Consider the following 24,326-nt stretch of genomic DNA (forward strand, 5'->3'; position numbering starts at 1 on the left):
AAACAAAATCCTTGAATTTTAAAAATAACATTGAAATAGTATCAGCTCAAAGCAAATATTCAAAGAAAAAATATTTCATTATTTAACTGAGTCCAAAAAGTAATAAAATGAATCTAAATAGTAATGAATTTTTAGTGAATAAAACCCAAAAGATTAATACATTTCATTACATAATTAAAATACAATACAGTAATATACTTATTGTTGAACCAATCTTTATAGATGACAGTTGAAATCAGATAGTTAATGTTACAATATGCCAGTAGTATACTTAACACTATATGTGACTGTAAAAAACAAATCTTAAAAGTTGATGACAATGATATATTTAAAGGAAAAATAATACTCGTACAGTCAGTTAGATTCCATCTTGATTTCCTATAATTATATTATTTTGATATTAATACCTGAACTAACATGAAAAAATGAATTAAAAATTATTGTAAAAATTAACACACCTAAAAGCACAGATGGAAATGGGGTGCAAGAGAATGCATTCTTTTCCACAATATCATTAGTTACAATACAACTTAGTATTAGTTGTTCTCTCTCCTTATGTGTGTAATTTATAAATCACACATGATGCAATAAAATTACACTATTTCATAATAACCATTAGTTTGAAATCCTTCAGATAATATTTTACAATATATTTAAATAGAATATAAATATTTATTTAAGAAAATAATGATTTAATAGTCAGCAAATGGTAAGGGATAAAAATAAAAAAAGTAATTCAGGAAACAATTTCATATGTTTTTATGGAGTATATACAAACCCATAAAAGAGAACTGAACAATCTTAGCTGAAAAAATTCCATAAACATTACGAAAATTTTTTTACATAATTTAAACTTTAGTTGTCTACTTATAACTTAGTAGTAATTTTCAATTGTTTCTTTAATGAGTTTTCTCAAGAATAATTCCTTTAAAGATATATATATATATATATATATATAACAACTTAAAAATATAAAATTCTATGGTTATTTTATTAACAGTGTTATAAAATAATTTGAACAACTAATTTTTCTCCCTACTCTAAACAGCCATGAAAGAAACTCCTCAGGTACTGGGTAAGAGAGTAAACTGTTGCCTTACTGTCTTGGCAATGTCTTAGAAAATAGAATCCAGCAAATTTAATTGTACAAAATAAAGATAAATTTTATGCCAAATGTGATATGCCAGTAACTGAAACTACATTTATAAATCAGTTCCCGTAGCTTATTAAACTCAAACAATTCTTTCCCATTACAATTATAAACAGCTAATAACTATAACAGTTTATGACATCTATAGTTTATTAAAAAAAATAGAAACTCCTCTAATTCTAATTTCAGCATTTATAATTTGGACCAAATCAGAGTAATAAATTTCTAGCATATACTTATATCAATTTTCAGATAATGTTAATTGAATTTGGTGGTTTGTTTTCTGAATATGTAAGAATATTCAGAAATGGATTAAGTTAAAATGGATAAAAATATGCATAAAACATCCAGCTCCCAAAATTGAATCTTAAGTATAAGTGGCACATTTAGTCAGAATTGATTTCTTTGGGAAATCTTTGAAGTTCAGTATATAGTCAGTTCCAACAGTGAACAGAGTAAAGTGGTCACTTGTACTGATTATCACCTGTGCTTCAGAAGGATTGGCGTGCTGATGTATAACAGTATATTCAGTTTAGTGAAGAAGGCAACAGAAATCTACTCCTCAGTTTCCTTAATGACTGGCGTGGGATGCTCATTAATCTTGGAAATAGTTATATTTTTTTTTCATGAGTAAATTGTATTCTGTTTCAGATTTCCTGTAAATTTAGATTATAACAACCAACACAAAAGATATATAAAATATTAAACTTCTTTTGATTTATCTTTCTTTTTTTAAGAAAGTAGAATTTAATTAGCATTACACTTATTCAATTTAATTCAAATGTAAATTTAAAAAATTTATATAAAAATCAGTTTAATTTTAATATGAAAATAGAGAAATAGAAGCATAATAATAATAATAATAATAATAATAATAATAATAATAATAATAATAATAATAATAATAAATGGGGTTTTGGGAAAGACAAAAAATTAAATTTCTTACAATTTGTTGGTTCAACAATTCTAAATTTTTTTCAGAACATAGTACTTGTAAAATAAATGGAAATGAAAGTTCCCACTTTCTATTTTTATAATAAGATTTCAAATCATTGAAGCCAAAAGTGCACCATTGTTCAGCAACGAAAAAGTTTCTGAAGATCACTGAACCGGTTTAAAAAAAAAAAAAAACACAATAATAATAAAAAGAGGAATAATAAAATATTATTATATAAAAATAAATGGAAATATATTTAGATAAAAATACTATTATGTAAATTTATAAATTTTCAATGATGATTTAAAGTAAAAATATTTTCTTTTCCAAAAGCTTATCCAAAATTAATATATACTTTATTATTCTAACGTTAAAAAAAAATCAGATAATATTATGTTAATTATGATGATTTATTATAACTACAACCCCCCTTCCAAAAAAGGTAACAAATATTTTCTATGAAAATCTATAAATAAACTTAACATCTTAACATAAAACAAGTAGCCTTAAAAAAATAATATTATTCATATATATAGATTTCATTACTAATAAGCTAAATAAAACTAAATATAATAGTTCTCACTAGATATAATATAAAATGAATTTTTAAATAATCTGAGACATTACAAATTAACCATAAAAAAGCACACATATATATGAATATTGTTAACATACAATAAATGAATTAGCATTAAGTTTCTTTAGTATAAATTTCATCTTTATTAAATGACTAATTTATTTGTAACAGAGCATAAATAAGTAAAGGAGTTAGTCAGCGGATATGAAAGAATAAATACTGAAACGAATGAATTAAAAAAAGAAAACGAAGATTATATTTTAGATGCCATGGCAACAGAATCATTCCATGACTAACAAGATGAAATAAAAGAGTAGGAGGTGTTACGAAATAGAATAATGGTAAATAGTAGGAGTTAAAAAGGGTGCAAGAGTGAGAGAAGATGAAAAGACTAGATGGTTATAAAATGAGAAAGAAAGACAAAGAGTGAGGTCAGAGTAAAAGACTACTCCCCCACTACGATTTAGTTCATATATACACTCATAGTAACATAGTAGCAGGAGGTAAAAGTCAAGAAATAGTGATGACTAGTGGAAGGGGGATTACAAGCAGTCTAGTAAGATTCAAAGTACCACATTTAATCTCCAGTATTGGTTGGTTTACTTTCAGTATAACAGGTAGTGATAACGTTAAAATAATATCTTAAATATTTGTTTGATTGGAAGATTTATTTTTAGTATCAGTGAATATCATTTCATATAAAAAACCAAATGATGAAAATATCAGTAGTGAAAGTGAATTTTCAGTAAAAAACAGCAAAGTAGTTTATTAAAAACATAAAATAAGTGATAAGTGATTTTAATTAAGTAAGTATGAAATCAGTGCTGATCTTATGTTGTTATATTAAACAGAGTAAATACAAATTTATAATTATAAAAAAATATTATTTTTTAATTTTACAACTATTTGTTTAGTTAGAAGTTTTTAAAATTATGAGTTAAAAAACTCATTTTTATTTATACTAAATAAAATAACATTTTTTTAATCATTTTAAATATTAAGATTGATAAAAATTTCTGGTTTTACATATACAATTTGTTACATTTAGAAAAAAAATGATAGAAACTGAATTATTAACTTTAAAAATATTACTTTAATGAAAAATAATAATAAATAAATTGACTTTAAATAAAATAATATTTATTTAGTATTTTTTTTTCATTGTGATTTATTAAAAAAATAGTTAAAATAGCAAAAAATATTTAATTAAATTAGATTGTCTTAAGAATAATTTATTTTTGTCATTGAGTACTGCAATTAAATATTCATATTTTAGATTATTAATAAAATTATGTATAGTTTTGATAATTATATATATATATATATATATATATATATATATATATATATATATATATATATATAATGTAATAATTAATGAATTGTTTTTAAAATAATCATATAAGAAGAGATATTTTTATCAATTAAAAACATTATAGAAAAAAATATATATAAATGAATATTTTTGTAAAATTTAAATTTCAACATATGATCAGCAGTTACTTTTTTCCATACTAACTAAAAGTGAAATTGTGAAGAAATAACATAAATATATATATATATATATATATATATATATATACATATGTAACAACTGCAAACTGTTCAGCAAACATATATTTATATAAAAAAAATTAAAATTGTATTCATAAATTTTCAGTTAAGTTAAACATAGAATAAGAATTTGTGTCAATGTGCTTATAAAAAGGGAGATGAAAATAGTTTTAAGTGCTAATGGTATCAAATTAAAATTTTATGGGGTTTTTAAGTAATGGAGGGAGTTACATAACATTAAACAGATAGGATTTTAAAGAGGGGAAGGAGTGTATCATGAGGGGTCATATTAGGCTCGTTCACCTGGTTGTAATTATCTCATATATTTAATCAGTTGAGCAATAATGTAAAAAAAAAAAAAAAATTGGCAACATCCTCATAAATACAGTAAAATGAGTTTCAGTAGTGGTAGTTTTATATGACCTACTTATTTTGAGGTGATGAATCTTGTTACGTGGACAATTACATAAAATGTAAGAGTCCATGAATAGATGCATTTATCTTTTTATTCATTCTAAATTCAAGATTTAGAATGAACACACAGACACTTTCAAACACAACACATTTACACATACACATATACAGGTATAAACAGGGATTGGTTGACTCATAATCTCACATAACATCCATATTTAAACACGTTCTTTTAAGATTACCTTGTTGAGATAACCATTTTCAATTTCACTCCATATAAAGTAATAGTTGTAAATAAAGAGTATCAACAACATCAAACAACTTTATTTGGCATTGGCCTTAATAACTGATTTTATGTCATATAAGTATATACTGTAACAATTTACTTTCTGACTTGCATAATTTTATATATTGTACTGATAAATAAATAAATAATAATTTCCAAATGTTTTTTTTTTCATTTATTGTTAATTCAATCCTTAAAGACAAAACCGATATCCTACATCCTATTCTTAATGTACATGCTTAGTTATATGTCTTATGATTTATTTGAAGAGGATCTTCTACAAAAAGCATTTATATAATAAAGAATGTTATTTAATATTTATGTATATAAAACAAAAATAAAAAACTAATTTTATGTAAATAGTTTCATTGATATTTTATAAAAAAATTTTATTAAAAAAAAATTTATTTAAAAAAATTTTATTAAAAAAAATTTATTTTATCATCTTTTTTCAGACATAAAAAATTCCCAGTGATTAAATAATGTGCTATAATTTGATTTGTTTTTAAGAAAAATTGATCTCCAGTTTATTGTTAGCAATTATTAATATGGAAAATTTTTACATTTTCACAAATTATTTCATAAATTATCATGATATTTTCAATATTATTTTAATTTATAAAATTACAAATAATTAATAGAGAAAACACATATTTTTGCTTCTTCTCTAAAATGTTTTCTCAAAAACTAAATTTGTTTTTGAAAATTTAAAGGTGTTTTCTCTGATTCATGTAATATTTAAAAAAAAAAGTTAAAACAAAAGTAGAGGAAAAAACTACAATGAAACAAGAAATGAAACATTTGGTAAGTATAAAGTTAAACTAATTTATGTTCTGGCATGATGCCTTAAAAATAGACCGTGCCAGAACAGGAATCGTTAACGATTTTACTCCCTCACATGCACGCATTCACATATAACAAACACTAAACCACACACATATACACATAGACATACGCACCTTTACACACTCCATGAATGCTATATTGTATATGACTCATAATACTGAAAACAAGTGATGATTCATCAGATATGAGCAGTATAAGCATGATCAGATTTTTTTTTTAGTTATTTATTTATTTAATGTGATTCATTTTTAATTTTTGGATGTCAAAAATTAAACAGCTTCTATTAACAATAAAAAAATTGTTTTTTATCAATTACTGTTCAGTATTAAACATCAGTACTGCTAGACAAAGCATGTCAACTGATTTTTCTTTATTTATTACTTATTTATACAAGAATTTCATTATTTTTTAAATATTTTTCTCATGTTATATATTTTATAAATCCTCTTCCATCTCAACTTAACTGTACTGATTTTAATTTATAATTTGGTAATGGCTTTTCCAGTCATAGACAGAATGAAAATCCTACCTTGATTAAATATTATTATTTTTACAGGCAATAAGTAATATTAATAAAAAAATTAAAAAAGTGAATTTTAAAATAAATTCATAACTAGTTGAGTATGTTTATGTTAATGAGTGTAATTACGAGTAAAAATGAGTGATTGATCACGTACATTTGTGTATATGTATAAGTAAAATTTGCATTCAAGCGTGTAAAAACTCATCGGAGCATTTAAATAATGTTACTTTCATTAAAAAATCTGCACATTTGCCAGAGAGTACATGACAGTAAATAATGATATGTTTTTAAATAAGTTATATTACATAAAAAAAATAAAAAGGAGGTCTGTAACACATTTATAAAAAGAGAACTAAGGTATACCAAAATGAGGAAAACAGTGGTATAAGAAATGATGGCAGGCATCAAGGTAGGTATGAGGCACAAATTACTAATTTTCTGAATCTCCTCTGAGCTCCAAATATAGCCACGCAAGTGTCTACGACACACCACAATCATGGAGGGGTCTGTGTACCAAAATAACTCTCACGAGGCAATATGCTTCCATGTGGTAAAATGTAGTGAATGTAAACGTGAACAATAATTGTAATGAATAATGTTTTACAAACTGACTGAAGACTATATATCTAGAATTATAATTTTAACATAAATATTGCTCAATTTAAAAATACAATATTTTTTATTTTTGTTTCATTTAAAATAATAATTAGAATGAGTAATTTATTATTTGGCTAGGATAAAAGGTAAAATGGTGAAAATTTCAGTTTATACAATCAAAAATTATAATGCAAATATAATATTTATTACACAGACTTTCCGACATTACAGTGGACTTAAAATTAATAACTAATAAAAAAAAAATTAAACATAATTAATTGCTAATGCTATTGCAAACAATGCAACAATATAATTGTTATTAGCAAAATAAGTTGATACCACACAGTTTGCAGTTATTACATAATGTAGAATATATTTTCTGTCAATTAGAACAAAAAAATCTTATATAAAGCATAATATAGCTAATAATAATAATAATAAATAACAGCATAATAGTAATAATATAACAGTTTCATTGCTCATAGCAAATAATTATATTTTAATGAAAGCTTTTAAATTCAATAAAAAATAAATAAATAAATACCATTATATTCTAATCAATAAAATATGATTAGTAATAAAAATAAAATAACTTTTTTAAAAGTGAGCATTTTTTTTATTAAAAAAAATTAACAGAAGAATAAACAAAAATAAATGCTAAAAACAAGTCTATAAGCTTTTTTTTTTAATTTTAGTAATAAATACACTCTCAGCTTTTTTTAAATTTTCATTAGGTATAATGATAATATTGCTTTAAAGCATCTTTAAAAATTAAATTATGACTAGAACAAAAACGTTTTCTTTTTTGAATAAAAAAGACTGGTAACATACAGCTGATTTAACGTATACATAAGATCATGTAGAACAAAATTAATTTTTTTTTAAGTGAAATTTATATAGAACCAATATGTAGAATAAGGCTAATAATATATAGTAATGATACTAAAAATATTATTTTTTCTTCTCTTATTTAAACTAAAATGTTAATGTAACACAAAAAAAAAAAATAAATACAAAAAAAAACAAAAACAGAAAAAGTAAAGAAAAATAAGATTGTTCTAATAAGTAAAGAAAAAAAATTGTTAATTGTTCTATTATAACAGTGAAAAGTCTTTCAAAAATTGCACCAAATATAATGTAGGCGTCAAAAAATAATAAATTTTCGATAAAAAAATTTTAAATACAATTATTATCTGCAGGGATCAGATAACAGTCATATTTATAAGAAAATTTTTAATTTATTCAAACCTTAATAACACTAATAATTCTACAAATAGTTCAAAATAATTAATTGTAAAATAATAATGCACAAATTAATGATAATGGTTCTATAATATTTTTTGACACCAAACATTAAAAGTATATAAATAAAACAAACTTTTGTCAAAAGAAAAAAAAGAGATGTAATGAACATCATTGTAAAGAGAAAGAAAAATTAAGATGTACGTATTTCCAAGTATTTGTATATGCTTTTCTTTATGGAAACACGTTAATGAATTGTTGAAAACAGAAGAATAAAGTAATTAAGTGGATACATACAATACATATATTACTCATATTATGTATAACAAAGGCAGTATAACAGTAATAGTAGTAGATATTCATGTGGTATATAACTTGTTTGTTTATTTTATTTATTTATTAATCCTTACTTTGAACAATGAGGTTTGCAGATGTTTCTGCTTGTCCAGTAGAATTGGTTGCTATACAAGTAAATACTCCAGAGTCCTCTTCATAAGTTGATGCGATCAAAAGCACTGCATTATTACCCTCATGTATCATCTGAAAAATAAATTAACATTTAAAAAGAAAATTTCACTTAAATATTTTTAATAAATAATTGTACTAATACATAGATAAAAATTCTAAACTTAAAAACTAAATTTAAAAATAAAGTTTTTTCATATTCCCTAGTTACTTTAAAAAATAAACATAAAGTAAAAACATACGAGTAGATGATAAAAATGTTATCTATATACCCATACCATAGTATGTAAATGTAGGAATTTTTTTATTTCTTACTGTGTTGTGGCTATACTGCTTAACCACACCCTTTTTCTATGTTCTGCAATCATAGTAATGTAAAGATAAATTCTTTTTTTTATCTAATAATAAAGAATCTATCTATGATAAGCATAATTATCTTTGATAAGTACTGTTTATTTGTTGAGTAATACTTCTTGAGATTATTATTAATATTAGATATTCTTTTGTAATTTTATTTATTAACATATTTATGTATTTTATTATAAATATTCTTTTCTCTCAGAAATGAACATTAAGTATTAAATTTTAAATAAAACTTTTGTAAGTGATTTAATAACCATTTAGAGTAACTCATTATTTGTATTTAGTGATTAGCAGGTTTTGTGGCCATTTTTTCAGTTATTAATTATTGCATGATCACGTTTTCATAATTAGTTTATGGATACAAAATAATATATACAACTCTCAGAAAAATGTTCTTAAATTATTACTTTTTTTGGAGCTTATAGTATAATATGACAAATAGCTGTTGATTAAGGTGTTGGGACTTAGATAATATGAATGCTGAAACAGATGAATAATTTAAAAAAAATTGATTCCTTTTAACTCAAAAAAGTGGGAAATTGGATGTAAAAAAATTACTGGATCAAAGTATTGGTTGCTAATAAGAAAAAGTAAAATCAATCCTAAACTTATTACTATGGACTTAATTTGAGAATCAGCTACCAATGGAACAAAAATACAAGTGATAAATGTTCATTGCAGAGTACTTGCAGCCATAATATTCATAGTAAGCCCATAACATTCAGTTAAATACCTGAAAATAAAAATGTTTTGGGGTTGTTTTACATTTTGAAACATTTTTAAAGTTGCTTTAGAGCAATATTATCATTAAACCTAATGAAAATTAAAAAAAAAAAGCTAAATGTATTTATTAATAAAATTTTAAAAAAACTTAGTCTTGTTCTTAACATTTATTTTTGATTTTTTTTTACATTTGGAGTTGTTAATGCCAGTAGACCATACACTGAAAAATTATGAATATAACAATCTTAATCCAATCCAGAAATCTGTTGGAAGTTAAATGTAAAAAAAATATTGGTGATGTAACATTGAAACTGACTTCATTGAATCAATAATGTAGGCATAGTTTTGTGATAAGAAATAAAAAAATATGTGTTATACACTTGTTAAGCCATGCCAAATCATGTATATCAGCTAATTAAGAATAAAAGATGCATAACTATTGAGATATTTACACATTATAAACATATAACTTTTTTCTAATTAAAATCATGTTTTAACGATTTTCTGGATAAGATTGTATGCTGTTCTAAATACAAACATAAATTTATAGAATGAAACAAAAATCTACCTACTGAATGAACAATAGCAAATTTCAGACGTAAGTGAGGAAATGATGAAATTTTTATAGTGATGAAATGTACTAATGAGGGTTACTGCTACAGATGGGAAAATTTGATGAGAGTAGGAGATAAATTAGAGTACACCTACTCTGGTACCCACACAAAAACTGACAGTTCAGTACTATCTGAAAATTGAACTAATACTATTTTGCATATCAGAAATGGACACAAAGAGAAAGTTTATGAAACTACTGTGAAGTTTTAACTAATATGTTATTTTAAAAGATAATGATAAACAAGTATATATTTGGATGTGAAAAAAGTAAGATGTGAAAGTATTGAGAAAAAGTAAAAAGAATAAAATCAAGATGATGGGGACTGTGTGATGAGAAAAATAATATCTTAAAAAAGAGAGCAAGAGAAAAAAGGGAAGTAGAAGAAAGACAAAGAGAGAAGTGGTTAAATGTAGAGATAATGTTGATAGATGAAAGAGAAGTCAATGGCATTTGAAACTATGAAGAAATGAAAGTAATAGACGATACTAAACATCAACCTGAAAATCACAGGATGAGTGGGTGTTAATCACAAAAATAGTATCAGGAACAATACATATTTTAGAATGAAAATAGTCTTCATAGAAAGATTGTTTAATACTACAAAAAAATAAATATAATAATAATAATTCAATAATTTGGAATATAATGACGTTTTTATTCTAATTTTAGGAAACACAGCTTTAATTTTTAATCAGTATTAACTCTAAATAATTATATAATTTATATAATAATTATGTAAATTAGGTATATTTTACATGAAAATATAAAAAGTTTAACGATAAACCTATTTAAGATTCTTTAAAATCAAAGCAAAAAATTCTGTATTGTATGCTGTACAAAATGAAAATAACAAAAATCATTATCTAACATTAAATATTTCTACATATGTAGAAAATTATTGATTACATACATATTAAATGTATACTTTTTAACACAGCTCTAACTCCAATGTTTTCCTTTTTTATTCCCAAAACAAAAATATAATTAGAAACAAATCTTTCATATCAAGAAGTATAAATTGTTCGAACAAATGAATTGTTTGAGAAGTGTAAATCGTTCGAACGATTTATTCGTTTATTAACAAATAAATCTGAGTTAAATATTTGTTTATTAACAAAGTCAAGTATTCGTTTATTAACAAATAAATCAGTGCGTAACGAGCAGCTGTCCGGTGCATCACCATTGGTCTGCTCAATGCCAATAGCAGCTAAAATAAAAATGTGAGCATGTACAACAAACCAACATACCATCTTATTTTATGGAGAGTGAATTTATAAAAAAATAGAATTAAAAAAAATTTTAAACAGTAAAATTAAATACTGTTAAAAATGAAATTTTATCATTCTTTTAGTTGTGCTGCCTATGATAAAAATTATATTTTTTCCTTAACACTTTGTTTTGATCTTAATGCGTAAATAACCAAACAGGTTCTTATTGACTGAAAAATAATGAGCAACACAAAATACTTCACCTACAGATGAATCATTAAAAATATTTATGGAAGTTTTCAGAAAAAGTAGAAAAAATGTACATACATAAAAAATTCTGAAAATAAGTTAATTTTATTGATCTGGATTATCGTAATGTGTAAGCACATTTTTAGTTATCTTACCAGTTAGTGTTTGTGATAGTTGCATTACATGCACATTTTCAAGTATATGTAATAATAGTAACAATAAAATGAGTGTTAATATACTGTTTTTATTTGCTGCTCATAATATTTGTTATAAAAAGAAGTGGCTCTTGATAAAAAAAGTACTTCTGTTTCTAGGTAATTACTGCATGAGATGAAGCTCTGTATGTCCATATACATTGTATTAGCAAAGTCACCACAGCTACAAAGCTCAGTGCAATGCAACATGTCTGAAATAGCTAGTACTATGCTCTGATAGTTCCTAATTATCATATTTATTTCAGATATGATTGTAAATAAACGGTTATTTTGTATTTTAACAGTATAATTTTTGAATAAAGGTTTTTTCATTTGTAAGAAGGCTATATCCAAAAATTATTATGCATTTTTGTTACAAGTGCATTCTTTCAAGACTACAGAAACAAACAAAGGCTATTAATTCTCCAATAGGCAAAACCTTTCTTCTAGAAAGTTACTTCCTACTAATAAAATATCAAATTTAATAATGAAAGTAAAAAAGAAACCTTCTCCCTAACACCATGCCAATGTCTGTATCACTATTTTATTGCTTACAAAATAAATAATATTTTAACTAATAATAACTGATCAGATAGATTCACAATTACATAACCTCAAAACCTACTTAAAACAATTTTAAGCATACCCCAAAATCATTAACATTAGAACAATATAACAATTAAAACTAATTTAAATTGTGTATGAGTAAATTGTGTAAAAATACATGTAAAAATATTATGGGCTAGAGTTTTAATAAAGATTTATGCTTAATAATGGAAAGGTCCTCTGAAAATAATTTTCTGATAAAATAAATGAAAACTGAACAAAGAATGAGCTAAATATATAAAGGTATACATTTTACATAAATCTCTTCAAGTATTTTTTGAAATTAGCAAAAAATTAGTCATGCCTGAAAAATATATTTATGCTAATCTTAGATCTAGATAACTCTTTAACTGAGGGGCATTACTGGTATCAGAACAGAAACTTAGGATTGATGACAGCAGTTTACTGTCAAGAATGAAAATATAAAATTATATCAATCGTTCACAAAATATAAGAAAGAAAGACAAAAACTTAACTAACCAACACAGAAAAAAATATTTAACTATTTTTTTTTGAAGGTGTTAAATAAAACATTAAACATTACAAAAATTCTGTACCTGCATTTTAATTTAAGAAAAAAATGAAATATTAGTATATGTCAAATTAATGGAAAAAATTGCTCTTTTTAAACAGCAGTAGACTAGACATGAAACAAATCTTAATGTAATCGCACCATGTTTAAAAATAAAATGTGATGAAAGAATTTTTTGTTGGCATAATTTAAATACATTATCACTGTAAAACTATACACATAAATTTTACAAAATTTTTCTACTGAATAAATAAAGTATGCTGTTACTCAATAAAAAATTAAGGGTAAATAAATTGTGAAAGTTTATAAAAACATTCAATAAAAAATTTGACATGTCTAATCTATAAATAAACAGAAATAAAGTTCTTGATTTAATGTTGAATAAATCTTTACATTTTATTAAAAAAAAACACAAATTAATGTTATTTAAAACAATATAAAAATAGCACTAGCAAAATTAATTTGAAATGATTTCATGCTGAGTATTTTAGTATTTAACCTTCAAAGACAATTTTTTAAGTTGTAACTCTTCTAAAATAATTTATTTTTATCTTCATTAATATTATATAAGGATTATATAAAAAAATAGAAATTTTATGATAATATATAAATTATATTACTAATATATATATACGTATATATATATATATAAAAATTATAATATAGAGTAGGTAGCAGAGAACGAAGTAAGGTTGATAATAAATTAGAATTAAGATACTTATATAAATATATCTTCATTTATGTTTACTCAAATATTAATTTTATGATTTTTATTATTCTTTTACAGTTTATTATTTTTTTTATACATTTCACTTTATCAAAAGTTTAGTTGCCAAGAAATTATTTGAATAATTACCATTATAAACCAATTTACAACAAAATATTTTAAATTTACAGTACAAAAGCTCAAAATTAAAATTCAATCATTTACTCTTTTCCTATGAATAATTATAAAAATTTCTCCCATAATACTACCTTCAAACACACACACACTCATGTGTGTGCGCATGTGTGCTGTATCCCATAAAGATCAAATGTACTGAAATTGATCAAGGTTAAATCTTTTATATGGGTTTATATCTTCCAATAAATAAGTTAATTGTTGTAATATTAAGGTCATTGTTTCATCAGAACCACTCCAAGAGAAAAGCGTAATGAGTTTGTATGTGATTTGTTAGTATGTGTGCTTCTGTAACTCTAGCATGACTTTTTTTTTAATATTTAAATATCACATCATAAAATTTTAATAACTTTTTAAAACTTCTTTTTCACCAAACAACTACAGCAGTTATTATTATCCAAACAGAAGTTTAATATTCTAGTACTTAACTTCTTGCTTGTAATTGTTTGATAAACAGTAACATTCAAGCAGTAAAATGAATTTTTTTAAAAATCTTGCAGAATTATTCTTTGAATCCTGTAAGACAGTTAAGTCCGTTGGGAGGTGAGAGTTTGGATTTTGAAAAAATGACAATTTCACTTCTATACTAATTAATAATTTATTGTAGAACTTTTTCCTCTCTATTTCATAATAACATTTTTTTGCATAATACGGAAAACATTTATAAAAGTATAAAAAACTTAACCAATAAAAATGGGCCTTTTTATACTTTCAGAGAGTATTAAAATATAGTGGATATTTAGAGAAATTATTACATTAATGAATTTACTTGTACACTGGGGAAAAAATTATAAAAATATACTTAGAAACTAATTTTTTAAAACTGAATAAGAAGAAATCATTTTTAAAAGTGTTGATCTACATAATGAAGTGATTATGCTTTCAGAACAAATTTTTTGAACTATTATACTAAACTATTAGTTATTTTTTCTTCTTAATCATGTTAGATGTTAAAGTTTTAAAAATTGGGAATTTATTTTGGATATTGTTCTAAACATATTTTACAGTTTTAATAAAAAAAGTATTTGTTCACAAATAATAAAGTCAAACTAATAGAAGTAAAAAGATACAAGATCAGGGAATGCAAATGTCACATTTAACAATCTTATTTATAAAAATTGATCAAATTAAACAAAGCAACAAAAATATGGGAAGTGTTTCAAAATTTAGTAGCAAGTAATTCTAGAACAAACACACCTAAATTAAATTAATGTACAAGCTAAAATATGAATATCAAAACAAAGAATAACAAGAGTTATATTTGAACATTAGATAAACAGAATTTGGGATTCATTTAATTTCACAACTACAAGTTTCATTTAGTACAAAATTTTCTTTCAGTACATGACTAATCATCATTCTTAGATTAAATAATATGTAACACTTAATGTTTAAGCTGTCATTTATTACTTGACATCGTTGCAATTCTTGCCCTCAGAATTTGGCTTTAATGTATTTCTAGTAATTATGTTTTATTGTCAGAAGAACTGTGAAATAACACAGCAGAGCAGAAATAACAGAATTAAAATAATGGACAAGGAAAAAATTAATCTGAATCACTTTATTATTATTTTATACGTCAAACTTTAGAGAAGTCTTTCATTAGTTCACAAACAGAACATTTAAACATGTACATGACAGAACTAGTATACTTTTAAATTGGATAGTTACTAACACAGAATCTGTGTGTGTGTGTGTGTGTGTGTGTGTGTGTGTGTGTGTGTGTGTGCATGCGCGTGCGTGCTTGCGCACAAATGAATTCTTGCTAATAACTAACTGATGATAGTAATGAATTATTTATAATAACAAAACATTATTTCATTAGCAAGTATGAAACCAAGCCAAGCTTTTAGGTTAAGTTTCATTTTATATATAAGTACTAATACAGAAAACAATTCTTTACCAGAATAGCACAAAAGAGAGGTTTAACTAAGAAAGAAAGTAAGTCAGACACTAATGATTGGGAACACTGCCAGAGCTATGAATCATACAGTAAAAATCTTTAATAGTAATTTGTTAATTTAATGTTAACAATTTGTGGACTATCATAACCTACCACAAAAAACAAACTGCAAAAAGAAAGGGTAATTGATAAATTATATTATTATGAGTAATGTCTTTTCAAAAAAAAACAAGGGCAGAGAATAATTTTTTATCAATAATTATGAAATATTATAACATTACAAAATAAATCAGTTTTATACAGTAGCCATAACCACAAATTGCAATAAAACAGGTACTTAACGCAGAAACAAGCAAAATTACAAAATTTTTATTTTATCAGATATAAACTAACAAAAAACAGATGTACAAATTTTTATTACATTTGTATTACATTATTTTACTGTAATTGTGTACTAGAAATTAGTTAAACTTACTTATAATGAAAGCTTATCAATATATGTCCATGAAATTATCTTGACAATATTTGGTGTTTTGTAGCATCAGATCTTGGACAATCAATTTCTAATCAATTATTATTACACTTATTTCTAGTTTGTAGAATTAATTCTTCAATATGGTAAACATGTATGTCAAGTTATTCTAATATTGTGAGTAAGATATAGCAGATGAGAATATTTAATTTTTCTTTTCAAGTAAGAATTTGGCAGGATTTTTACAAATGGATTCTCTTTTTGATCCAACTTACTATAAGAGTAGGTTAGTCATACTGCATTTGAATATTTCTTTATAAAAAATAAATATTTATGTCAAAGTAATGTTGGCAAGAGGAAAATAAAAAAAAGAGAGTACAGAAATAATAAAGACATTCTGGGGCCAATATGAGAACAAAGGATTTGTTAAAAAAGATCAACTTGAAAGGCCCATCTTGTTAATTGATTAGTTATTTTTTTAACTAGAATGAAGAATAAGTGTTAATAACTGTGAGAGAATGCAAAAATTAGGATATATGAACCAAATATTTAAGCATATAGGTATTGTAGATATTTTGAAATAAATAAAAATTAGCATAGAACAAAACGGAAAAAAGAATTTCATCAAATCAGTATGGCTGATGAGTAATAAAAAGAAACTTCAGTACGAATATGCTTGAAATTACAAAAAGAATCTAGTCTTGTAACATGAAATATTAATTGCTTACTGTTGATGTGTCAGGCCTACCCAGAACCTTTTACATAAGACTGATTTCAGAGAATGTGTCATCATTTTGATGGGCTGTATGAATCAGCTAGCGAGTGAAAATTAATGAAAATATTTACAACCTCAAATTTCAATCATGCACTTATGGCTTGTGCCTCGATAGGCTTTCTTTTCTTTCTTTCTTTTTCCTGTTTTGCCTCCGGTAATTACCGTTCAGATAATACTTTAGAGGATGAATGAGGATGATAAGTATGAGTGTAAATGAAGTGTAGTCTTGTACATTCTCAGTTCGACCATTCCTGAGATGTGTGGTTAATTGAAACCCAACCACCAAAGAACACCGGTATCCACGATCTAGTATTCAAATCCGTGTAAAAATAACTGGCTTTACTAGGACTTGAACGCTGGAACTCTCGACTTCCAAATCAGCTGATTTGGGAAGACGCGTTCACCACTAGACCAACCCGGTGAGTTTGTGCCTCGATAGGCTAGACTTGTGCTTCCACACTGTAAGGTAGGTGGCTCCAGACTGGGAGTCACTTCCTGTAGTTCATTGCCTATTTTGGAGTAGTTTTGTCTCAAGTGGTGAACTGACAGGGGTTGCATTAACACCAAAGGTAGAGTAAAATTAGTTCATGATTTATATAGGGAACAAGCCAATTTGCTCTTATAATAATCTTTTGCTCTTAGTGAAGTCCCACTGATTGTGAGTGGGTTAATTTGACATTCCCTCAGTAGGTATGCTGTGAGTCTATTGAACTTTGTAGCTGGTAATCTTGGTGAGTGATTAAAACAATCTTGTAATGCAAATTACAGAGATACACAAGAAACATTAGGATAATGATCTACAATATAATATTACATGTATTGTTGCATTTAGCCATAGCCACTTAATTTACGTGACTACTAATACAACTACTACAGCCAGGGTGGGAATGATTGCACTCGATGGTAATTAGGTAATACAAGGGACATTCAATAATTAATGACACAAATTGATGTAGAGAAAAAACAGTTCATTGAATGACAATGACTTTTTGAAGGACAAGTTGGCCACTTTGGGAACACATTTAATCAGCTGTTTGATCATAATTAATTGGAACATAACCTCTTTTGTTGATTTCAGAATGTCAGCTCAGCTTGAAACGCCGGAACAGCAATGTCCAGTGATAAGGTTTTTGCTATTAGAAAAATGTGAAACCGGTGGAAATTTACTCAAAAATGTTGAAATAATATGGTGAAAAGTGTTTGAACCACAGTAACATGTATAAGTGGGTGGAACAGTTTAATTCAAGCAGAACAAGTGTGACTAATCTCCATCATTCTGGAAGACAAGTTGAAGTTTCGACTACCATGCTGGAAAATCACATAAATGATCTTAATCGCGAAAGCAGGTGAGTCAAAATTTCCCAAATTGTTAGTTTGTGTAATATTAGTATTGGAATCGCGCATTCAATCATTCATGACATACTGAATTATCACAAAACATGTTCAAAATGGGTTCCAAGATAGTAGACTCAAGCCCATAAAGACACCTGGATTTGCATTCGTTCTGAGCTCAAAAAACAGTTTGAAGTAGAATGTAATTAAGATTAAAGATAAGGTACTTTCTAGATCGTATAATAACCTGTGAGAAAATGTGGATACACCATTTCGAGCCTTAATCCAAACAGCAAAGTCTTGAGTGGAAACATCTGGATTTGCCCACAAAAACAGATTCAAAACTCATGTGTCAGCCAGCAAAATGATGTTTTCGGTCTTCTGGGACTTGCAAGGACCAATCTTTAGTGACTATTTAGAAGAACAATGTTCTGTGAACAGTGAGTACTATTCTAACATGCTCCAATAGAAAGTGAGACCCACAATAAGGTGAAAATGTCAGGATGCTCTCTCAAATGGTGTGATTCTCTTGCATGACAACATGTGCCCCCACATCGTTCAGAGAACACGAGAAATGCTCCAGAAGTTGGGTTGGGAAGTATTGCCACATCCTCCTTACAGCCTAAACCTCACCCAATCGAATTTCATTTGTTTGGCCTGCTCAAAAACGTTTTACGTGTCAAAAAGTTTGGCGACAACAAAGCAGTCAAAAAAGTGGTACAGAACGGTTCAAACAGCAAGGTAAAGACTTCTACACTGTAGGAATCAGTAAGCTCACAGAACAGTGGGGCGAGTGTGTAAATGTTGCTGGATACTATGTTGAAAAGTAGTGTAAGTTTCATTTTCATTGAATATATAGTTTTTTTCTAAATCAATTTGTCTTGTTAATTACTGAATGTTCCTCATAGAAGTGTTGCTGTTGCCAGTAATGGGATAAGATCTAAAGCTGGTACTCTATGAAATGAATTACCACACATCATAATTTTGTTGTATTTTGTAATAATTTGTTGTGGAATGTTACACATACTAAAATGATAGTCTGCTCAGTTGTGATCCAAAGCAGCCCTCATTTCTCTAATTTATAGTTCACTTACAGTAAGTGGTTTATAGAACTAAAGATATAAAGAAACTTTTAATAATCTTAAGGAGAAAAAACCCTCATTACATTAGTCCACTTTTAGAATTACATCCATAATCAGCCAAAGGACATCTGTGATTGAGCAAATTGAGTCTTCACAAACCTTTTACAAACAGTTACAGAATTTGTTACATTTTATTTTTTCATACAGAAGTAATAGGAAGACTATTACGGTTAATCTTCTTTTTTTATAACAAATAAAAAATTAATTTTGTAGTGTATTAAAATGCCAAGCCTGACCAAGATTTAAATCTAGACAGAGATGGTAACATTCCATCACAAAGATAGGTATACAATATAATTATATTTCAATGAAAATATTATTTAGATTTGTAGGAATTCCTTTTTCAAAAAGTAGACTGGTCTTCAAACAAAAAAGCTAAAATAAAATCTTAGGAAAAATAATCAACTTCTAATGTAATTATTAAATAGTTAACATCAGGTAGTTGGATCAAAATTTCTTTACAGATTTTTATTTTTATTATTCTTTTTTTTCAAATAGCTTATTTAACTATTTGAACTCTAATAACACAAAATTTTACACACAAAACATAAAATAATTAAAAACTCACTTGGAAGTCTGGAGATTGAGGTATGAGAAGTCCTTCTCTAAACCACTGAATAGCTGGAGTTGGTTTTCCACCAACTGAAGTCCTAAACTGCGCAGGACTACCTTCTGGTACAACAACATCCTTCATAGGACTTAGAGAAGGTGCTACTTCTTGAACATCTGGGGCTGTAATTAATAAAACAAAGAAACACTTTTTGTATCTAATAAAACATATAAATTAAACTAAAATGAAACAAATATAAAACTGCAGTCAAATACTCATTCTATTAAAAAAAATGTTATTAGAAAAAAGTTACTTTTTTAAGTTTGAACAAGCAGACAGAATATTGTTAATTCAATCCTTTTACATACTTCAGTTAAATTTTTTACAATAAAGTTGAAAATTCCTCACTGTATCTAAGAATATTTAATCTATCACTAATAGTTAAGAAAATGATTAATTCGCTGACTAAAAATAATTTTAAATTTCTAACCGACTAAAATAACCAAACTAAAATAAATATGCTATGAGTAAAAATATTTTTAGATGTGTATCAAAATAGAATAAAAAATAAAATGAATATCTTAACTTTCCTTTGGATTTAAAAAAATGAAGTATTTAGCTCTACACAAAGTATTTCAGATGAATAATATCTGTATCTATTCCAAGTGATGACAAAATCTATTAACTCCATTCCTATCAACCCAGAAACAGATATTTTGGCAATGCGAGAAATAAGAACTTTATAAAATTGTGTTTTCTTTGTTAAAACCTTTATTTTTACAAATTAACTTAAGCAATACTTTATGTAAGACAAAAAACAGCCCCACTTGATTGTTTATGCGCAATAGGTAACAAGTACTACTATAGGCAAGCAGTCTTATCAAATTTTAATTGATAAAAGCAGCCAACAAATGGAGAACAATAAAAAATGTATAGTAAGTATTTAGTTTTCAGTATATTTATAGTATAATAATTAAAAAACTAACAATATAAATTTATTAAATATAACAATTTAATTTACCTTGCACATTAAGATTAGCTGATAATACAACTTGTCCTCCAGGATTTGATGCTACACATTTATAAACACCTTCATCTTCAGGGAACGCTTCAGAAACTTTCAGTGTATAAACATCACCTTCTTTTAGCATTTGGAAGTATTTTGATGGTTTAATGACTTGATCACCTTTCTGCCACTTGATTTGTAGTGCTATAAATAAAAAAATAAAAAATAAATGTAAGATATAATAAATATATACATCAGCAATATATACAGAGTGTTTCTAAAATGGTGGATTGGCTAAACTTTTTTTGGATTCTACTTGTATAACTAAACAAAAAATATCCTTAGGAAAAATGGATATTTCTCCTTCGTTCTTCCCCTGTCTGCCATTTTGTTATTTTTATATAAAAATTTATACCTCAAGTTTGGATAGACAAATCACATTACTATTCGGTAAGCGTCTTGGTAATAAAGTTTTAAAATTAGTAAAAAACCAGGACTTAAATACCTTCGTAAATTACGAAATGGTGGCCATGTTTATTTTTCAATCCATTACATTTCCGTAAATATCAAAATTTATGTTATTTGCTAAAATATTAAGCCTTTTACTTTGAACAAAATTACATTTTATTTTTTTAAATCAGTTAACAAATAGCCAAGTTATGGCAGTAAATTGATGTAATTTTGTTTCTGTTTCACGTCCTCCACTTTATGTTCAATTTGATTAACTATTAATTGTTTTTATTTATAGTTAATTCTAGTATTGTAAATTTGTATCAAATTAAGTAATAATTTTTTTCACAATAATAGACCTAATAATTAGAAAGAAATAAAACTACCTGTGATAATCTTATGTTAATTATTGTAGAACATTAGGTGTAATTAAACAGTGAACAATTGTTAAAAGTTATCAAAGATGTTCAAAGTGTCCACCATTAGAAATTATACAAGTCTCCAGTCTTTTTCTGAGAGATTGTCTTAACCGTACAATAATTCCAGGAATATTCCTAATTTCTTAAAATTCAATTTGGTCCTTTGTTGAAGATCTTCAATGTTGAGTTGAATAAACAATAATATGTTTCAAATGGCCCCACAGGCAGAAGTCAAAAGGGTTAAGTCAGGTGATCAGGCAGGCCAGGGTGTTGGCCTTCCACGGCCTATCCATTTTTCATGGAAAGTTTCATGCAGGAAATCTGATACCAACTGACTGAAATGTGCTGGAGCTCCATCATGGTGAAACCACATATTTCCTCTTAGAGGTAGGTCTTCCAAAAAATGTGGAAGATTTTTGGTTAAATGAACAAGGTAATTTTCTCTATTTAAACAATTTGGTAGGGTGACAAAACCCAAAAAAAATAGTCATTAAAAATATCTGCCCATATGTTATGGGAAAATCTTTGTTGATGGCTACTTTGCAAGGTACCATAAGGATTCTTGTCGCTTCAGTACACTGGCTGCGATAGTTTTGAACACCATTCCTGTTGAAGGTAGCTTCATTTTTAAATTTTTAACATGATCAACAGTAATAGTCACTATATAAAATTATTCAAAAGTGAAAAATTAATATCAATTGTTTTATTATTATTTAATATTAAATCTTATTGTAAGAAAATTATTACCTAATTTGATACTAAATTACAATACTAGAATTAACAATTAATATTTAATCAAATTGAACATAATGTGGAGGACATGAAAACAGACACAAAATTATAACATCAATTTTCTGCCGTAACTCAACTATTTGTTAACTGATTTTAAAAAATAAAATGTTATTTTGTTCAAAATAAAAGGCTTAATATATTAGCAAAAACATAAATTTTGATAAAACTAATATTTACGGAGATGTAACGGATTGAAAAATAAACATGGCTGCAATTTTGTAATTTGCGAAGGTATTTAATTCCTGATTTTTTTCTAATTTTAAAACTTCATTACCAAGATGCTTACCAAATATTAATGTGATTCATCTATACGAAACTGAGATATAAATTTTTATATAAAAATAACAAAATGGCGGACAGGGCAAGAACAAAGGAGAAATTGCCATTTTTCTTAAACAATTTTTTTTGTTTAGTTTTACAAGTAGAATCTAAAAGTATAGCCAACCCACCATTTTAGAAACACTCTGTGTAATATAATAACTACATTATTTATTATAAAATACCACTCATTATCATGCAATGCTAGATAAGAGAAGTTCTAATTTATTGACATAGTATATAAATACTGATGGAATCTATTTTAATTGTGTAATTTATATCATTGACTGCTGAAGACGGATTGACGCTCTGAAATTGCTACAGTTAGGTCAATGTTCTTTCCTTTTTATTCTGATTGAATCTGGTAGTTATAATATTATAATTATTTAAATTATTTTATTTAATATTGTGGTAAATAATGTGTTTGAAAAAATATGTATATTTAATTTCATTATTAGATTTCAAGTATTACACTTTTTCTGATTTAACGACTTTTTGGTTGATATTAGAAAAAAAATTATGCTTTTACATGGAAATATATGAAATATTTATATTAGTCTAACAAACCATCATAAAAACTGAGAGATTATTGTATTATAACAGTTTATCCTAAAACTATCACAGTTTGGAATAAGCTGCAAACCAACAATTTTTTTCTTAACTTCTGCAAATCAGAAAAATAATCAAATCAATAAAGCATTTCCAATAAAGCAAAGTCCATCATCAATAATGTAGTAAATTTTTAAGCAAATATTTTTAATCATAGTCTTTCTAATGTATACTTTTGAAGCCTGAAGAAAATCTTTTTATAAAAACAGAATAGAACTACAGTACTGTGCAAACTGTGTTTCATTTTATTTGTGTTATGTTAAATATTGATAAGGTTATGTCAAACAACAATTTGTAATGCAACCACAAAATAAAATTTAAAAATTTCACTTATTAACTTCTGTAAATTATTTAAATTAAATTTTAATTAATTTACAGAATTATTTTAATTATTTAAAAGAATTTTAATTTATTTTTTTATTTTGTTTGTGTTTCATACTATCAAAAACCCATAACCCTTGTATAAAATGAGGAATTACCGCAAAACAATAAAAAATATAATGAATAATACTAAAAAATACATTTATATATATATATATATATATATATATATATATATATTTATACACACACTC

The 24,326-nt window shown here is 25.6% G+C and overlaps 1 protein-coding gene across 9 annotated transcripts in view; it reads right to left on the reverse strand.

Moving 5' to 3' along the window:
* The window catches only part of sls (sallimus), a 397,202-nt gene that overhangs the window by 205,112 nt on the left and 167,764 nt on the right, over window positions 1-24,326 (reverse strand). For all 9 annotated transcript variants that reach the window (XM_075372741.1, XM_075372740.1, XM_075372745.1 and 6 more), the window contains exons 72-74: window positions 21,179-21,367; window positions 20,176-20,339; window positions 8,537-8,666 (exon numbers count right to left, since the gene is read on the reverse strand). In XM_075372741.1, coding sequence (XP_075228856.1) covers window positions 8,537-8,666; window positions 20,176-20,339; window positions 21,179-21,367 — 483 coding nt within the window. The remainder of the gene's footprint in view (window positions 1-8,536; window positions 8,667-20,175; window positions 20,340-21,178; window positions 21,368-24,326) is intronic.

Source organism: Lycorma delicatula, chromosome 8 (assembly GCF_047948215.1).
Source record: "Lycorma delicatula isolate Av1 chromosome 8, ASM4794821v1, whole genome shotgun sequence".
Classification (NCBI taxonomy): domain Eukaryota; kingdom Metazoa; phylum Arthropoda; class Insecta; order Hemiptera; family Fulgoridae; genus Lycorma; species Lycorma delicatula.